Raw genomic sequence first — 13141 nt, forward strand, 5'->3', positions numbered from 1 at the left:
CTAGAAAGAAGTTTGAGCTCGTCACTTCTGTTACACTCTCAACTACCTTAACACCCGACAAGTAAGTTCTCTACAAACGGTACTTGGTAGCTTGGTAGCGACTGTCATTACCTTAGTGTCAGCGCTCAATAAACACTGCCACATATCTTAGCTAGTCCGTCAGCTTTCTGGTGGATATGTTGACATTATTTAGGGTAATACCCATAATTCATAAGCTCTTCTGTACCGCGCAAACCAAACTGTAAACCAAACTACGAACTAAAAACTCTAAACTACCATCGCGAAAACTTTAAGGAAGAAACACTGGGTGGGGATAGGTCCAAAAAACGAAGAGCAGAGACGTGCAAACAATCTTATTTACAAAAAAAGTATCTTATGTGATATACCTGGCGGTCCGGGCGGATTTAAGGTGTCAAGGCCTAGGCTGAGTAAAAGTTTAAGTTTCGACAATTAACGTGTCATACAAGTTGCTAAGAAGCCTCTAACTGAAAGAACTCCTAGCTAAGATATCCCCTGGGACGCCCAGAGTTAAAAGGGTCTCTTTTTTGTTTTTCCCTTTTTAAACTGGGCGGTTAAACTTGAGAGCGCGTCTTGAACGGCTTCAAAAATCAATAATTATGGCAAAAAATTTTATCGATTTTTGAAATCGATAAAGCACCCGTCTTGAACGAAAATACATGATTTTCGCAAAGTTGCCATAAATTTTCAAAGTGCACATATTCAACTCTTCTCAATTCTTCTCAATTTTTATGGAGAGGTTCGTTGAAAACTCGCGCGTTAGATCGAATGCAGCCGCCATTTTTGAAGTGGACGTGTACAACACTTCATAGACGAACGTGTTCGAACGTTTACGGATGCGGATATTACATATACACGAGTACGCGCACTAATTATTGCAAAATGAGATTTTGCGATGAGAGCTTTATCGCAAAATGTGATTTTATTGATTTTTTGAGCGAATTATGGAAAATTTTGCCGGTTTTTAGGTTTTTTTTTTTTTTTAATAAATAAAATTTTTGCCATAAAATTGAAAAATTGTCGTTCAAGACGCGCTCTGAGAATTTCCGGTTAAACTTGAGAATGAATTCATTAGTGGTACCCTACTGAGCGCAAAAGCGCGCGAGAGTAGCTAAAAAGCGTCCTATTCTATGTAATATGACAGTTTGGTTTAGTTCAGGATCTTTTTTCCAACGTATAAGTGTTTTTGCATACTATTTTAGCGCACATTCTGAATCAAGAGAATGATGGACGTGGTATTTTGAAAATTGGAAGAAGGCACGCTTACCAGAGTACAAAATACGACCGATGGATTTAGAATGCGCGCTAAAGTGATATACAAATGCACTCAAAAATTACAAAAAAGAAGTTCTACGAGCTCCACTAACTATTCTCCATAGAATAGGACGCTTTTTAGCCACTCTCGCGCGCTTCTGCGCTCAGTAGGGTACCACTAATGAATTCATTCTCAAGTTTAACCGGAAATTCTCAAGTTTAACCGCCCAGTTTAAAATATTCGGTTTCTCTCTGAAAATTTGATACCCTAAACAGACGTTAAACGTTTATTTTTCTTCGTCGCAAAAAAAGAAAAAACTGGAAAATTGGGGGAAATGAAAGAGAAAGAGAAAGAGAAAGAAAGAGAAAGAGAAAGAGAAAGGAGGTTTACCCCGCGAGCAACTCACGACATCGAACGCGAAAAAAGATCACTACGAGAGGAGAAATATGAACGGAAACGATTTGAGTGATTTGGTTTCAAAAACAAAAAAGAGTGGGGGTTCCAAAACGAAGCGCACACGTGCAAAACGGGCGACACCGATTTTCGGCCAAGTTTTCCGGTCACCACAGAAACTTGGCCGAAATCGGTTAATTTGCTATTTTGGTTTGGAAAAAGACAAAAAATACCACCTTCAAAAGTGGTCCAGTTTTATAAGACTTTCATATTTGCGCTTGAAGTTCTTCGTACCAAAAGGCGTATTTATCCATAAAATTACGTCAGAAGGTTGGCAAACTATACGCGAAGGTCGTGCTCGATTATGGGAGCCGTAAAGTCTCTCCATGGTTGGGGCTCTAAAAAAAATAAATAGCAAATTAACCGATTTCGGCCTACTTTTATAGGGCAGTTAACCGGAAAAAACTTGGCCGAAAATCGGTGTTGCCGGTGCAAAACGTGCACTCGGTGTTGCCGGTACAAAACCGGCAACACCGAATTTCGGCCAACTTTTTTCCGGTCAGTTGCCCCTATAAAAGTTGGCCGAAATCGGTTAATTTTGGCCAACTTTTTGAAACCCTAAACCCCAAAAAGTTGGCCGAAATCGGTTAATTTTTTTTTTAGGGCCGTGGAGAGACTTGAGACTTGAGACTTGAGAGACAACCATGGAGAGACTTTACGGCTCCCATAATCGAGCACGACCTTCGCGTATAGTTTGCCAACCTTCTGACGTAATTTTATGGATAAATACGCCTTTTGATACGAAGAACTTCAAGCGCAAATATGAAAGTCTTATAAAACTGCACCACTTTTGAAGGTGGTATTTTCTGTTTTTTGGGGAGGCTGTAAAAAAAAAATTGACCGATTTCGGCCAACTTTTTTGGCTGACCGGAAAAAAGTTGGCCGAAATTCGGTGTCGCCCGTACAAAACGTGCACAAAAAAAAAGCAACCCCCCCGCTTCAAAAAAAACTTCTCGTGTTGTCACAAAAAAAAGTGCACTGTAAGATGAAAAATAACACAGGCCAGCAAGTTTATGAAGAGAGTTCAAGATCTAACTTTACTGCTATCCTTCTTTATTGTATTTTAGTTTGTTTCGGCTTTGTATTGGGATACTCTGGATACAAGATACCCGCAACAAGTTCATGCAACCAAATATCTTCATTTCCTTTCGAGGTTCAAAGAAACAAACACGTTCTTGAAGTAAATTCGGGTCTGAAGCAGGAGCCTGAAATGTTTAACGGGGTTGATAACTTAGCTAAAAAAGCTTTTTCTTGCAATGATCGTGCAGCGTACGATGAACTCACTCAGCTTTATGTACGTAGAACTGAACTAGAAAAACATCGGGCTAAAGGTGAAGCAAATCGTGATAGAATTGCAACAATAAATCGTAAAACAATACAGGCAGAATCGTCAGAGCAAGCATTTCGTACTTGCCTTAAAAAAATGGTCCCAGAACTACTGATCATGTGGGACGATGATTTGAGGGAAGGCAAGCTGAGGTTCAAAGATATTCTTGCAAATAGTAGATATGATGAAAATGGAATAAATTTGAAAATATTGGAAGAAACTGCTGACGAGCTGGATTCATCTCCAATTGTTCCTTGAGGAAAGCTTCTCGATAAGACACTTTATACTTTTTGAAAGTATTCGCTGTTCTAAAATCTATGCAAATAAAGTTCAATGGGTCGCTTACTTTCCTATGTTGGAATATTTAGCCAAAGTGATCGCTTCTATCATGATATCCACTTGTAAATTGTGTCACAAAGACAAAAAAGGACTTTTTATATGAACTCCTAGTTATGCCAGCATTTTTCAATTAATGCTCCACAAATTTTATTAAGTTTTGAGCGGCCTTTCCTATCTGAAACACATGAGGAAAGATCAACGATTGGAAAGGGAATAGGGTTTCCTTGCAAATATTTTGAGTATTTCGTAATTAAAGTGGATACGAAGTAATCTATACTTGCTTCAGTCAAACAATTTTGCCCAAAACTCTGCGATCTTCGTGCAATCAGCTCCGCTATTTCGTCATTCTTTTGCGCCCACTCTAATCTTGACAATAGATTTCCCAATCCTTCTTTACCAATCTGAGGGTCAAATGTAATATAGTGCAAACCAGGTTCTAAGGAATATTCATAGAACTGATACCCACTCTTTTCTGATTGTAAAATCAAACCACCGCTCCGAAGCAACAAGCTCATCCTCCTACTCCAATTTCCAGCACCAGCAAAATCTATAACGTACTTATATCTAGATAGATTATGAATGAAGCTATCCCCTAACAATTTTTCACCCGTGCAAATTCTGCATCCTTCATTCAATCCAATACCTCTAAAATCAGAAATTGTTGAAATTCCTGAAAGAAGAGGATTCTGTGATAGTTTTGCATGATATACAACTTTAGCTCTGGCGCAATGATTAATATTTCCAGCATATTCATTTACAGCTCGACCACAGTCAGAAAGAGAACCATGGAAGAATCCTGCAGGCTTCTTATTTGTCCAGTCGTATTTTGAATACCCTTTTAAACGTTGAAAGGCTGCATTCTCGATTACCGAAATTCTGTCTGAGAAAGACATAAAGGGTATGCCAGCAATGTCATCGAATCCAGGAGCTCCTGAAACCGAAAATACTGGAGGATAATTACTTCCAGTAGGAACTTTGACCCAATCTGAATGATGAGACCACCAATCTGTTCCATTTTGTAAGCTCAATTTCCCCTGATTTAGTATCCTGTTCAACCTAGCGATGTAATGTGTGGCTCTATAAATCTTTAACCGATACTCACTTCTTCGAAAGTCAGGATGAACAACACAATATAGTTTATTTGAATGAATTCTGAGCCACATTGGCGTATGACCTATTTTATTAATTGCTAGTCTTGCAAAATTTTCCCTGAGGATAGTCTTGTTCAGAGGTAGGAGGAGTTTTTCCGCTGTACATTCCCAATACATTTTGCAGTTCGAGCTAGAATATAGGTCTTGTTCCAAATCACACTGCAGGCACATAACAGAAATGTACTTGGCAGAAAAAGTGAGGTAAAAAACAAACAGGTACATAACACAAGAACTGCTTAGCAGAGAAAAGATTAAAAGGACCACAGGAGAAAATGCTATAAAGTGTCAAGTATGCCCATGAAACTGTGTCGTGGCTACTTTGAGGATACCCTTAAATCGAGGTGTGAAATGAGAGTTGTGAAAAAGGTGAAAACAGTGTATCCATAAATAATTACAAAAGACAGAATTTCTAGTAACGAGCTGGCTTGGTTCCCTAACTCCGCTCTGCGAGGAACGGAGTTTCCTGGGGCTATATCACACCTCAAGCGTTTATAAAGGTTATAACTAAACTCTTCGGGTCTTCCTCTTTCCTCTGCCCCTTGTGGTTGTCCTTCGGCTCTCCGCCCAAGCTCCGTCTTCTGCTGAGCAGACTCCACGGTATTACTCTTCGCGCCCAGGGTCTAGAGCATACTCTTTCTTACAGTCAGATAGCACTAAATGCAGTATTTTGACAGTTTCTTCACATTTGCACAGTTTCTTTTCATCATGAGCCCTGAATATTCAGTAATAATCCCGTAGCTTCGACAACTCCTCTGTATCATCACTCGAGTTCCAAATCCTGGGTAGATGATGATTTATACCATCATATTTGCTTAACAAGAAAACTTCTGGTCCTGGAACTGCTCTTTAACTCATTAAGTACCGTTCTGTACGCATGAAAGTTTCTCTAATGTTTCTATTCCAGTTCACAGTTGTAGTATGACGTAGCTTTCAATTGTCAAGAACGAAATACGCACCAGATGAGTGACACCCTGTCCATGTAGAATCTCCAAGAAAACAAAAAACAACTCAAGCTTGTACTTTGGGATCAAACCAAATCAAAGCAATCGTTCCTTTTACTTCGTTTACTACTACAAACCTTTCTAACCAGGTGAAATTCATTTTGAATGAAGTCCATATCTAAAGTATGATCTGTGAGATTACTGAAATAATTAATCCCGCAATATGTGTAGCACGAAAGCATTTTTGTTGATAACAAATGGATTCCAAGCTTTCTTGCATTTTCTGATATTCTTTTCGCCTCTTTATCATTCGTTTTAGCCCAGTCCAATTTATCCAATAAATCACTAAGATCCCATCTAACAGGAATATAGTGTTTCCATTCTGCCAGGAAAGGTTCAAACCATTCAAACATCCGCTCCTCCTGTCTCAATATACAAGATCCAGATCTGAGGGCATGCTTAAAGAGCGAAGAGTATGTATTACCTGCCAGTGACAATATGTATCTATGTTGTGCGAACTCTGACCATGGAACAAAGCCAAACTTTACATCAGAGTCTTTTCTTTTTCGTAACAACCTAATCGCACGTTGCCTTGGCATTTCAGAGAATTTCCAATTGAAGAATTGATACTCCGACATTTTGCCTTTGTTTGATCCTCTCCAAAATAACTTTTTTCTCCTCGTACTCCAAGGTATTTCTGCTGCTTTTGAGTCAAGGTTCCTCGTAGTCAAACTTGCTCTTATGTTCTGGTTATATGACATCGGTAGCAAAAATATTCCATCGCATAGTTGAGGAGAACAAAACGAGTGATGCACTACCCCTTTGACTCGAAATAAGCTGGTACGTTTCTCTTCGGGCGGATACTTGCAAGAGGGGTTATCTTGCGTTTCAAGATTAAATAAAAAATTTGGAACTGAACTTCCTATATAGCGCTCTGTTTGTCTAATTTGATCACGGAGCGATTCAAAAAATTCTTTATGCCTTAAATACAAAGTATTTTTCTCATCTCTGTTGCTGTTGAAACCTGTTCTTGACCTGTTATGAAGGTAAAATTTTCCAGCAATAAAAGCAATTGTTGCTTCACATATTCCGGGTCTCATTTCAGATAGGGAGAATTTGTAGTCAGTAGGAAATGCTTTTTGAAAAATTTTGTTAAACTCTACTGAGGTATTCAACACTTTTGAAGTATGAGCATCGCACTCAGAGCATACAGATAGTGCTTGCGAGGGTTGTAACCTCAGCAATACAAAAACAAAGAGCAACGCCATTTTTCTTGGTTTTGCTCTGGAAAGCACTACTCTCCAACAGATCCACTGGGTAAACGAGGTGTGAATAAAAGCATGTCGCCTGAAACGCGAGCGATTTCTATCTCTCGCTTTCCGCATTACCTATTTATTTATTTTGTCATACTAAATTCTGTCTTGAAATGAAACAATTAAAATTCCCAATTTCGGAATAAGTCAAAAGTTTTCACACCCAAAATTTATTTTTTTGCGAACGCACATTAAAAGACAGAAATTCTATTGAATATTTTCCTGATCTGTGCTCTAATAAATAGAGACGAGAGAGTATCATAGAGCCTTTCTCCCGCTTCATCCTTTCTCACTTCTACGCTTTGTGCAAGGCCCGCGGGCGCCAAGGGGACTGACAGAGTTCCCTCAGACAGAAGAATATGGTCATAAGTTAGGATGTCAGGAAGGCAAAAAAAATTATATTTGTATAACCATCACAGAAGCATAGTATCCCCCGAGGAGAGTTGGAAGCTTCGAAAATTTTCCTTTTAGTCATTGCTTTTTGTAAAGTATCAATGTGCTTAGTATCATCGTTTTCAATGCTAATTTATCTATGGCACACGTACAACTGCTCAAATTTTGCTCTAGCTGCAAATTTTGCTGGCAGGGGTGAAACAGGTGATAATTTCTTTGTCTTTTACAATAAAGGTAACTTGTCGCATGCATGCGCCGAGGAGCAAATGAAACAACGAGCTGAAACGAGATTTCGGTCTAACATGGTTCCAATATGGTGGCAGCATATTCAAAGGTCGGGTGGGTACTTAATGTGCAGCTATGCTCGATCTAACGGTGTTTATGACCTGGCAACAAAAATTGGTTGCCCCACTTGTCCATGTGGACACGGGAACATTGATGAATACTTAGATAAAAAGTGCCACAAACATTTAAACCCTGCACTTTTTAACAATCACTCTAAAATCAATAATCCAGTTCATTCTAAGAAGGATCGCGCAGATGTTGCACATCCAACTGCTAAAAATGTGAACTTCATTATGGTAGAATATAACACTTTTAGAAAGTGTGGTCCTGTGCCTGGAAAATTTGTTTATGCCACATTGCTACGCGATCCAGTGGATCAATTGATATCATGGGCAGTGCGATTCGAAGGTATCAAAGTGAATAGAGCATGGCAGAAAGCTATTCGTAGCTACAAAAATGGGAGTGAGAAAGAACTGAGAATGTTTCTTAGAAAGAAAAGAGATGCTGAAGTAAAAAAACATGGAGGATACTTTCCACACAGGGTTCATTCGATCACCAATACATTTGGTGCTACTGAGTCGAATTCAGATGCGATAAGATATGACATAGCAATCAGAAATCTTTTGAAATTTAATTTTGTGTGGGTGTTTGAGAATTTCAGTGAAGAAGTAGGTTCAACAGTTGAGAAATATTTGAACTGGAAAGAAGGTGAGTCATACATAAAAAATTTGGGGAGGGGAGGCGGTCAATACGTAAAATACAAAGGAAAAGATTCCCTGCCAAAGGGTGTGGTGGATATTTTAGAGAGGCACATGTCGGCTGATATTGCTGTTTATAGAAGAATGGCTAATTTCAATAATGAAAGAGCTGAACTTCGAAAATTATGCGAACTTGCAAAAAAGCACAAAACTTTAGAAGCTATAACACTTTAGTACGCTCTGAATTTCACATATTTTCTACAGATCTTTGAGACACGTGTCACATTAAACTGAAAATAAATATAACTTCAAATGAAGTACTGACGTGACTGTATTCCTTGTGGAGGGTTGCTTTTTCGCAAATATTCCCGATACGTTTTGAGCGGGAACGATTTTCGTCAAGTAGACGCGAGTAGAGATCCCTCGATTCAACAGCAAGATCCTCGTTTTGGTTGTTTGCAGTGGTGCGTATACGAGGTTTTCACGCTTTCTCACAAAATAGGGGCAGGGGTCGGATAAGTTTTGGGGAGGACCGGGCTAACTTGATTTTGCCGTTTCCGATTTCAGAAAGTTCAGAAAGAGTTTCTGAAATGATTTTGTTGCGATACATCGGTTGTTTTTTCTTCAAACGATACTATTGGGTAGCGAAGCGTTCGTTCTGGTGAGTCTGTGCATGCGGTCATAAGTAATAGTTCTTTACAAATTAATGGTATTTCTACCTTCTGAGTTATATGAAAGTGAGTGTTCTATTTCGGCTAAGTCATTCGGTTCCAAAGGAACCATCGGCGAGAACAACGAACTCAATATGAGCCTCCGAGGTTTTCGTTTTCGTCGGGAAAACCGTCGTTGTTATCGTTAAGGAAGTCGTCCAAGTCATTGTTGATTTCTAGGGGTAAAATTTCGTACGTAGTTATTTTGAACGTCGTGCAAAGGTGGTCTGTGTTGAGCTGCGCTCTGATCTCGCTCCTCTCGACTGCTTTCAATTGTATTGTGCGCAAGTATTCGTCGTTACAGATCGAGTTTGCAAATTGCCACCCACCTTGAGCCGAAAGATCACTTTGCAGGACCACGTTCTTATCTGCCATGTAGTTGCGGGCTTCGACGATTTTCTCAGAGTTATCCAAGATCATCTCGATACGCTCGGCAGTTTCTTCTCTCGCCGCGTTCATGTTTTTATCCTTGGCTTCTCGATCTGTAAGCAATTTTTGCCTCTCTTCTTCAAAAGGAGATACAGAAAATGTGCACTTTTCTTTACAACTGCATGCTATCTTATATCACAAAAAGACAACTATCAACTTCAAACCATCACAAACTATATATCAAGCATGCCACTTCTAAAGCACTGAACTATTAAATCTAAAGTAATCGGAATTAGAAGCAAAGTGCTCCTTAGAAGCAAAGTGTAATGGGATTGAACGTAAAAACATTAAACGAGCTTGTGTAACACTTGCGTTGCTCCACTTACAGTGCAAATAGGAATTTCTTGATTAAAGCTTTATTGTGAAATACGACGGATTGTTGTCGCCAGCCGCATTTCCTTCCCCTCTTCCTTCAAGTGTGTAGAGCCAGTAAAAGTTATTTTCTTTCGCAAACTCTTCTGCACCCAGGAAAATCCCACAAAAAGCCACTTTGTCCTTTCCATGCTTTTCCCTTTTTGAGGTTGACACTGGATAAATATATTTCCCGCACCATGGAGCGTGGATCGTGCTCTCGTATTCCTTGCGATTGCAACAATAGTCATGTCCAGCAATGACACCACCGCTACGTACCTTCCGAAAATAATTTATCAAATCACTTTTTGCTCCTTTGTATGAATGGTCTCCATCTATGTAAACAAAGTCAAAGTATTCATCTGGAAATGACTTGATAAGCTCCAAGTTAGTAGAAAACTCATCATGAACAGTTACGCTAGTAGGTGAAGATGAATTGTTTCTCCATTTATATACTTTTTCAGCAAAAGCTGGCAGTCTTTCTTTAGTCTCAGATATTAAGCTGTAAGGTTCAATAATGACATAATTCTGTATCATGTGACCGAATGTAGCCATATTGTGGTCAAAAAAACTACCGGAGCCGCCACCTATTTCCAAGAAATTGCCTTTCTTTTTCTGAGCATCATGTAGAACTCTTTCAAATAAGACTCCAAAGTTATGTCTTGTCGAGGTCTCTGGTTTTAAAAATATTTCTATTCCTTTGAGCTGTTGCTCTCCAATAGTGTATGTAGCTGTTTTGTTTGCTTTTGAATTCTGCCTCAAAAATACTAGTATCCATATACAGACAAAAGCTAGAATCTGCCATCTTGCGCTTGCCTTTCTTGATCCTTGACTTACTAGTTTAGGAGGAAGGGAATTTAGTTTCTCGAATTTCATGGAGAACTTTAGACCCGGTGTCGAGGAGCCAAAGTCGGACGTATAAAGTTGAACTGTGGACTGTGAAAATTGTCGTATGGAATAGAAATAGAAATAGAAATATCTGCTGGACTGAATATGTTCCTTTTATATCAAAGAAGATTTTGTTTTGTGGTTTGTGGTTTGTGTGAAGTGGTGTAATTTGTTTCAACATTACAAAGACAGAAGTATTATTTTTCCTGATCTTTGTGGTTTTTTGCGTTTTTGGGTTACAGAGCCAGTCCAGATGGATATCCCCTGGGTGTAAGAGTCACAACCCTAACTACCCTAAATACAGATTATTTTTAGCCACGACACCGTTTTCACTGGGACGCCCAGTTCGAGTTCAGATTTTTTTTTTTTTTCTTTTTTAAAGATTTTCCCGCTTTGAGTTCCTGCGAACGTTTTATGAGGTGTACGGGTGCATCCGCGCGGTTTTCAGCACTTCTCTCGCGCGCGCGGTCCCCAGAAAACGCGCGCACGTGGAGGGGACAGACGACCTCTTTTTTTTTAAACTAGAATTTTTTTGGAAGCGGGGGTTGCTTTTGTGCACTTTTTGCACGTTTTGGAACCCCCACTCTTTTTTGTTTTTGAAAACCAAATCACTCAAATCGTTTTCGTTCATATTTCTCCTTTCGTATTTATCTTTTCTCGCGTTCGATGTCGTGAGTTGCTCGCGGGGTAAACCTCTTTCTCTTTCTCTTTCTCTTTCTCTTTCTCTTTCTCTTTCTTTTTCTCTTTCTTTTCCCCCAATTTTCCAGTTTTTTCTTTTTTTTGCGACGAAGAAAATAAACGGAGAGAGAGAATACGTAAAAAGCGCGTATTTTCCAGCTCCGAGTTCCTGCAAACGTTTTATGAGGTGTATGGGTGCATCCGCGCGGTTTTCAGCACCTCTCTCGCGCGCGCGGTCCCCAGTCAACGCGCGCGCGTGGAGGGGACGGGAAGGGGGTGACGTGTCAAGCTCTCGTGCAAAGTTGGTTTCTGTTTAGGGTCTCAAATCCTCAACTTTCATTCTCGTGCGTTTCTGGAGCTCTTTTTTTTTAAAAGATAAGATTCTCAAAAATCATATCCCCTGGGACGCCCAGTTCAAGGGCAAAAATTTTTTTTTTTTTTTTTTCGCCTTAAATTTTTTTTTCGCCTTGAACTGGGCGTCCCAGGGGATACTCATTTTTTGAGTCACTCATTTTGAAAATGAGTATGATTTATGAGAAAATTTACTTTAAGCTCGAAGTTCTTCGTATCTAAAGGCACAACTACCAATTAAACGACTGTTTGAGATATGATATTTGTAAACGAAGGTCCTGCTCGATTATGGGCGCCGGAAAGCCTCTCTGTGGTGCACACGACATCGATGTTTTGGCTTGATAATTTGAGCATTTTGTAAGTTAGGGTTTCACCGTTGGTCTGGAAGAGTTTAGGGTTGTACAGAAATTCTCATAAATCATACTCATTCAAAATGAGTGAGTATGATTTATGAGACACCGGCTTATTTCCGTCATTTCAAAGCAAAGAACGACGCACAGAGTTACCATTAGAACATAAAACACTTCATAAAGACAATTGTAAAGTATTTCAATCATGATTGATGCGCCTTTTTCTTCTCCGGATGGTGAGCCGTCGATGGAAAAGGGAGATGAGGAGAATGCCTCCCAAAATCAAACCGAAACCAACTACCAAGCCTCTCAACACCTAACGACCAAACCAACAGCGAAGGTAACACCATGTTGACGGAAAGAAATTGACACCAGAGTGCGACTGTGATGAGTAAACACACTGTCGAAGTTACCCAAACGATCGTTAGCCGAATCACCGATGTCACGCGCTCGTGAGCGCGCGACAGCGTGAGTCGCGATTTTGGGAAATTCACAAAAATCGTTAAAAAACGGGACATGAGCGATCACCACGCATCGCAGACGCGAGCGCGTCTCTTGAACTCCCGCGTGAAGAGTCGCTTGCTCCCGCGCTACGAGTTGATGGGATCAAAAGGAGATAAGGTGGACGAAAAATGTTTTGTTTTCTCGGTCATTGCTTCCAGAACACCTTCTCTTTTTTCTCCCGAAGGAGAGAGAGACGAAAATTCAACAAGTTTGCCAAAACACCCCTAACGGACGAAATCACGCGCCTGATTTTTCTTTTAAAAACGCAAAGTTACGACTAAACATCATTATTATCATCACTAGTTCTTTTGTGAACGTTTTCATCGCGTTTAATCATCTGTATTCGTCTGTGATAAGAACTTGCCGTGGTAAAAATGGAAGGATTCGTACCCAATTGCGGTTTCTCTCCGAAAAAGTCGAACCCTAAATTATCGAAGTGTGATTGAAAACATCGATGTCGTGTGCACCACAGAGAGGCTTTCCGGCGCCCATAATCGAGCAGGACCTTCGTTTACAAATATCATATCTCAAACAGTCGTTTAATTGGTAGTTGTGCCTTTAGATACGAAGAACTTCGAGCTTAAAGTAAATTTTCTCATAAATCATACTCATTCAAAATGAGTATGACTCAAAAAATGAGTATGATTTTTGATGAGAACTGCCCTTTTTTTTAATAAGATAAAAGATTTAAACTTGATAACTTCTTC

General features: G+C 39.7%; 6 protein-coding genes across 6 annotated transcripts; 2 read left to right on the forward strand and 4 right to left on the reverse strand.

The window, feature by feature from the left end:
- Positions 1–2711: 2711 nt before the first annotated feature.
- Bathy19g00360 (unknown protein) lies at positions 2712–3311 on the forward strand (the record flags this gene model as incomplete). The annotated part of the gene is made up of 1 exon (XM_007508025.1): positions 2712–3311. One exon carries the CDS (start codon positions 2712–2714, stop codon positions 3309–3311), a length of 600 nt encoding a protein of 199 aa, XP_007508087.1.
- Positions 3312–3499: 188 nt separating this feature from the next.
- On the reverse strand, positions 3500–4660 carry Bathy19g00370 (unknown protein; the record flags this gene model as incomplete). The annotated part of the gene is made up of 1 exon (XM_007508000.1): positions 3500–4660. The coding sequence occupies one exon, from the start codon at positions 4658–4660 to the stop codon at positions 3500–3502; it is 1161 nt and encodes a 386-aa protein (XP_007508062.1).
- Positions 4661–5570: 910 nt separating this feature from the next.
- Bathy19g00380 (unnamed protein product) lies at positions 5571–6752 on the reverse strand (the record flags this gene model as incomplete). The annotated part of the gene is made up of 1 exon (XM_007507972.1): positions 5571–6752. One exon carries the CDS (start codon positions 6750–6752, stop codon positions 5571–5573), a length of 1182 nt encoding a protein of 393 aa, XP_007508034.1.
- Positions 6753–7291: 539 nt separating this feature from the next.
- Positions 7292–8407, forward strand: Bathy19g00390 (unknown protein; the record flags this gene model as incomplete). The annotated part of the gene is made up of 1 exon (XM_007507966.1): positions 7292–8407. One exon carries the CDS (start codon positions 7292–7294, stop codon positions 8405–8407), a length of 1116 nt encoding a protein of 371 aa, XP_007508028.1.
- A 566-nt stretch (positions 8408–8973) lies between these two features.
- Positions 8974–9342, reverse strand: Bathy19g00400 (unknown protein; the record flags this gene model as incomplete). The annotated part of the gene is made up of 1 exon (XM_007508023.1): positions 8974–9342. One exon carries the CDS (start codon positions 9340–9342, stop codon positions 8974–8976), a length of 369 nt encoding a protein of 122 aa, XP_007508085.1.
- A 318-nt stretch (positions 9343–9660) lies between these two features.
- Bathy19g00410 (glycosyltransferase) lies at positions 9661–10539 on the reverse strand (the record flags this gene model as incomplete). Its single annotated transcript, XM_007507986.1, has 1 exon — positions 9661–10539. One exon carries the CDS (start codon positions 10537–10539, stop codon positions 9661–9663), a length of 879 nt encoding a protein of 292 aa, XP_007508048.1.
- Positions 10540–13141: the final 2602 nt, after the last annotated feature.

The sequence above is a fragment of the Bathycoccus prasinos genome, assembly GCF_002220235.1.
Source record: "Bathycoccus prasinos genomic : Chromosome_19".
Lineage (NCBI taxonomy): Eukaryota > Viridiplantae > Chlorophyta > Mamiellophyceae > Mamiellales > Bathycoccaceae > Bathycoccus > Bathycoccus prasinos.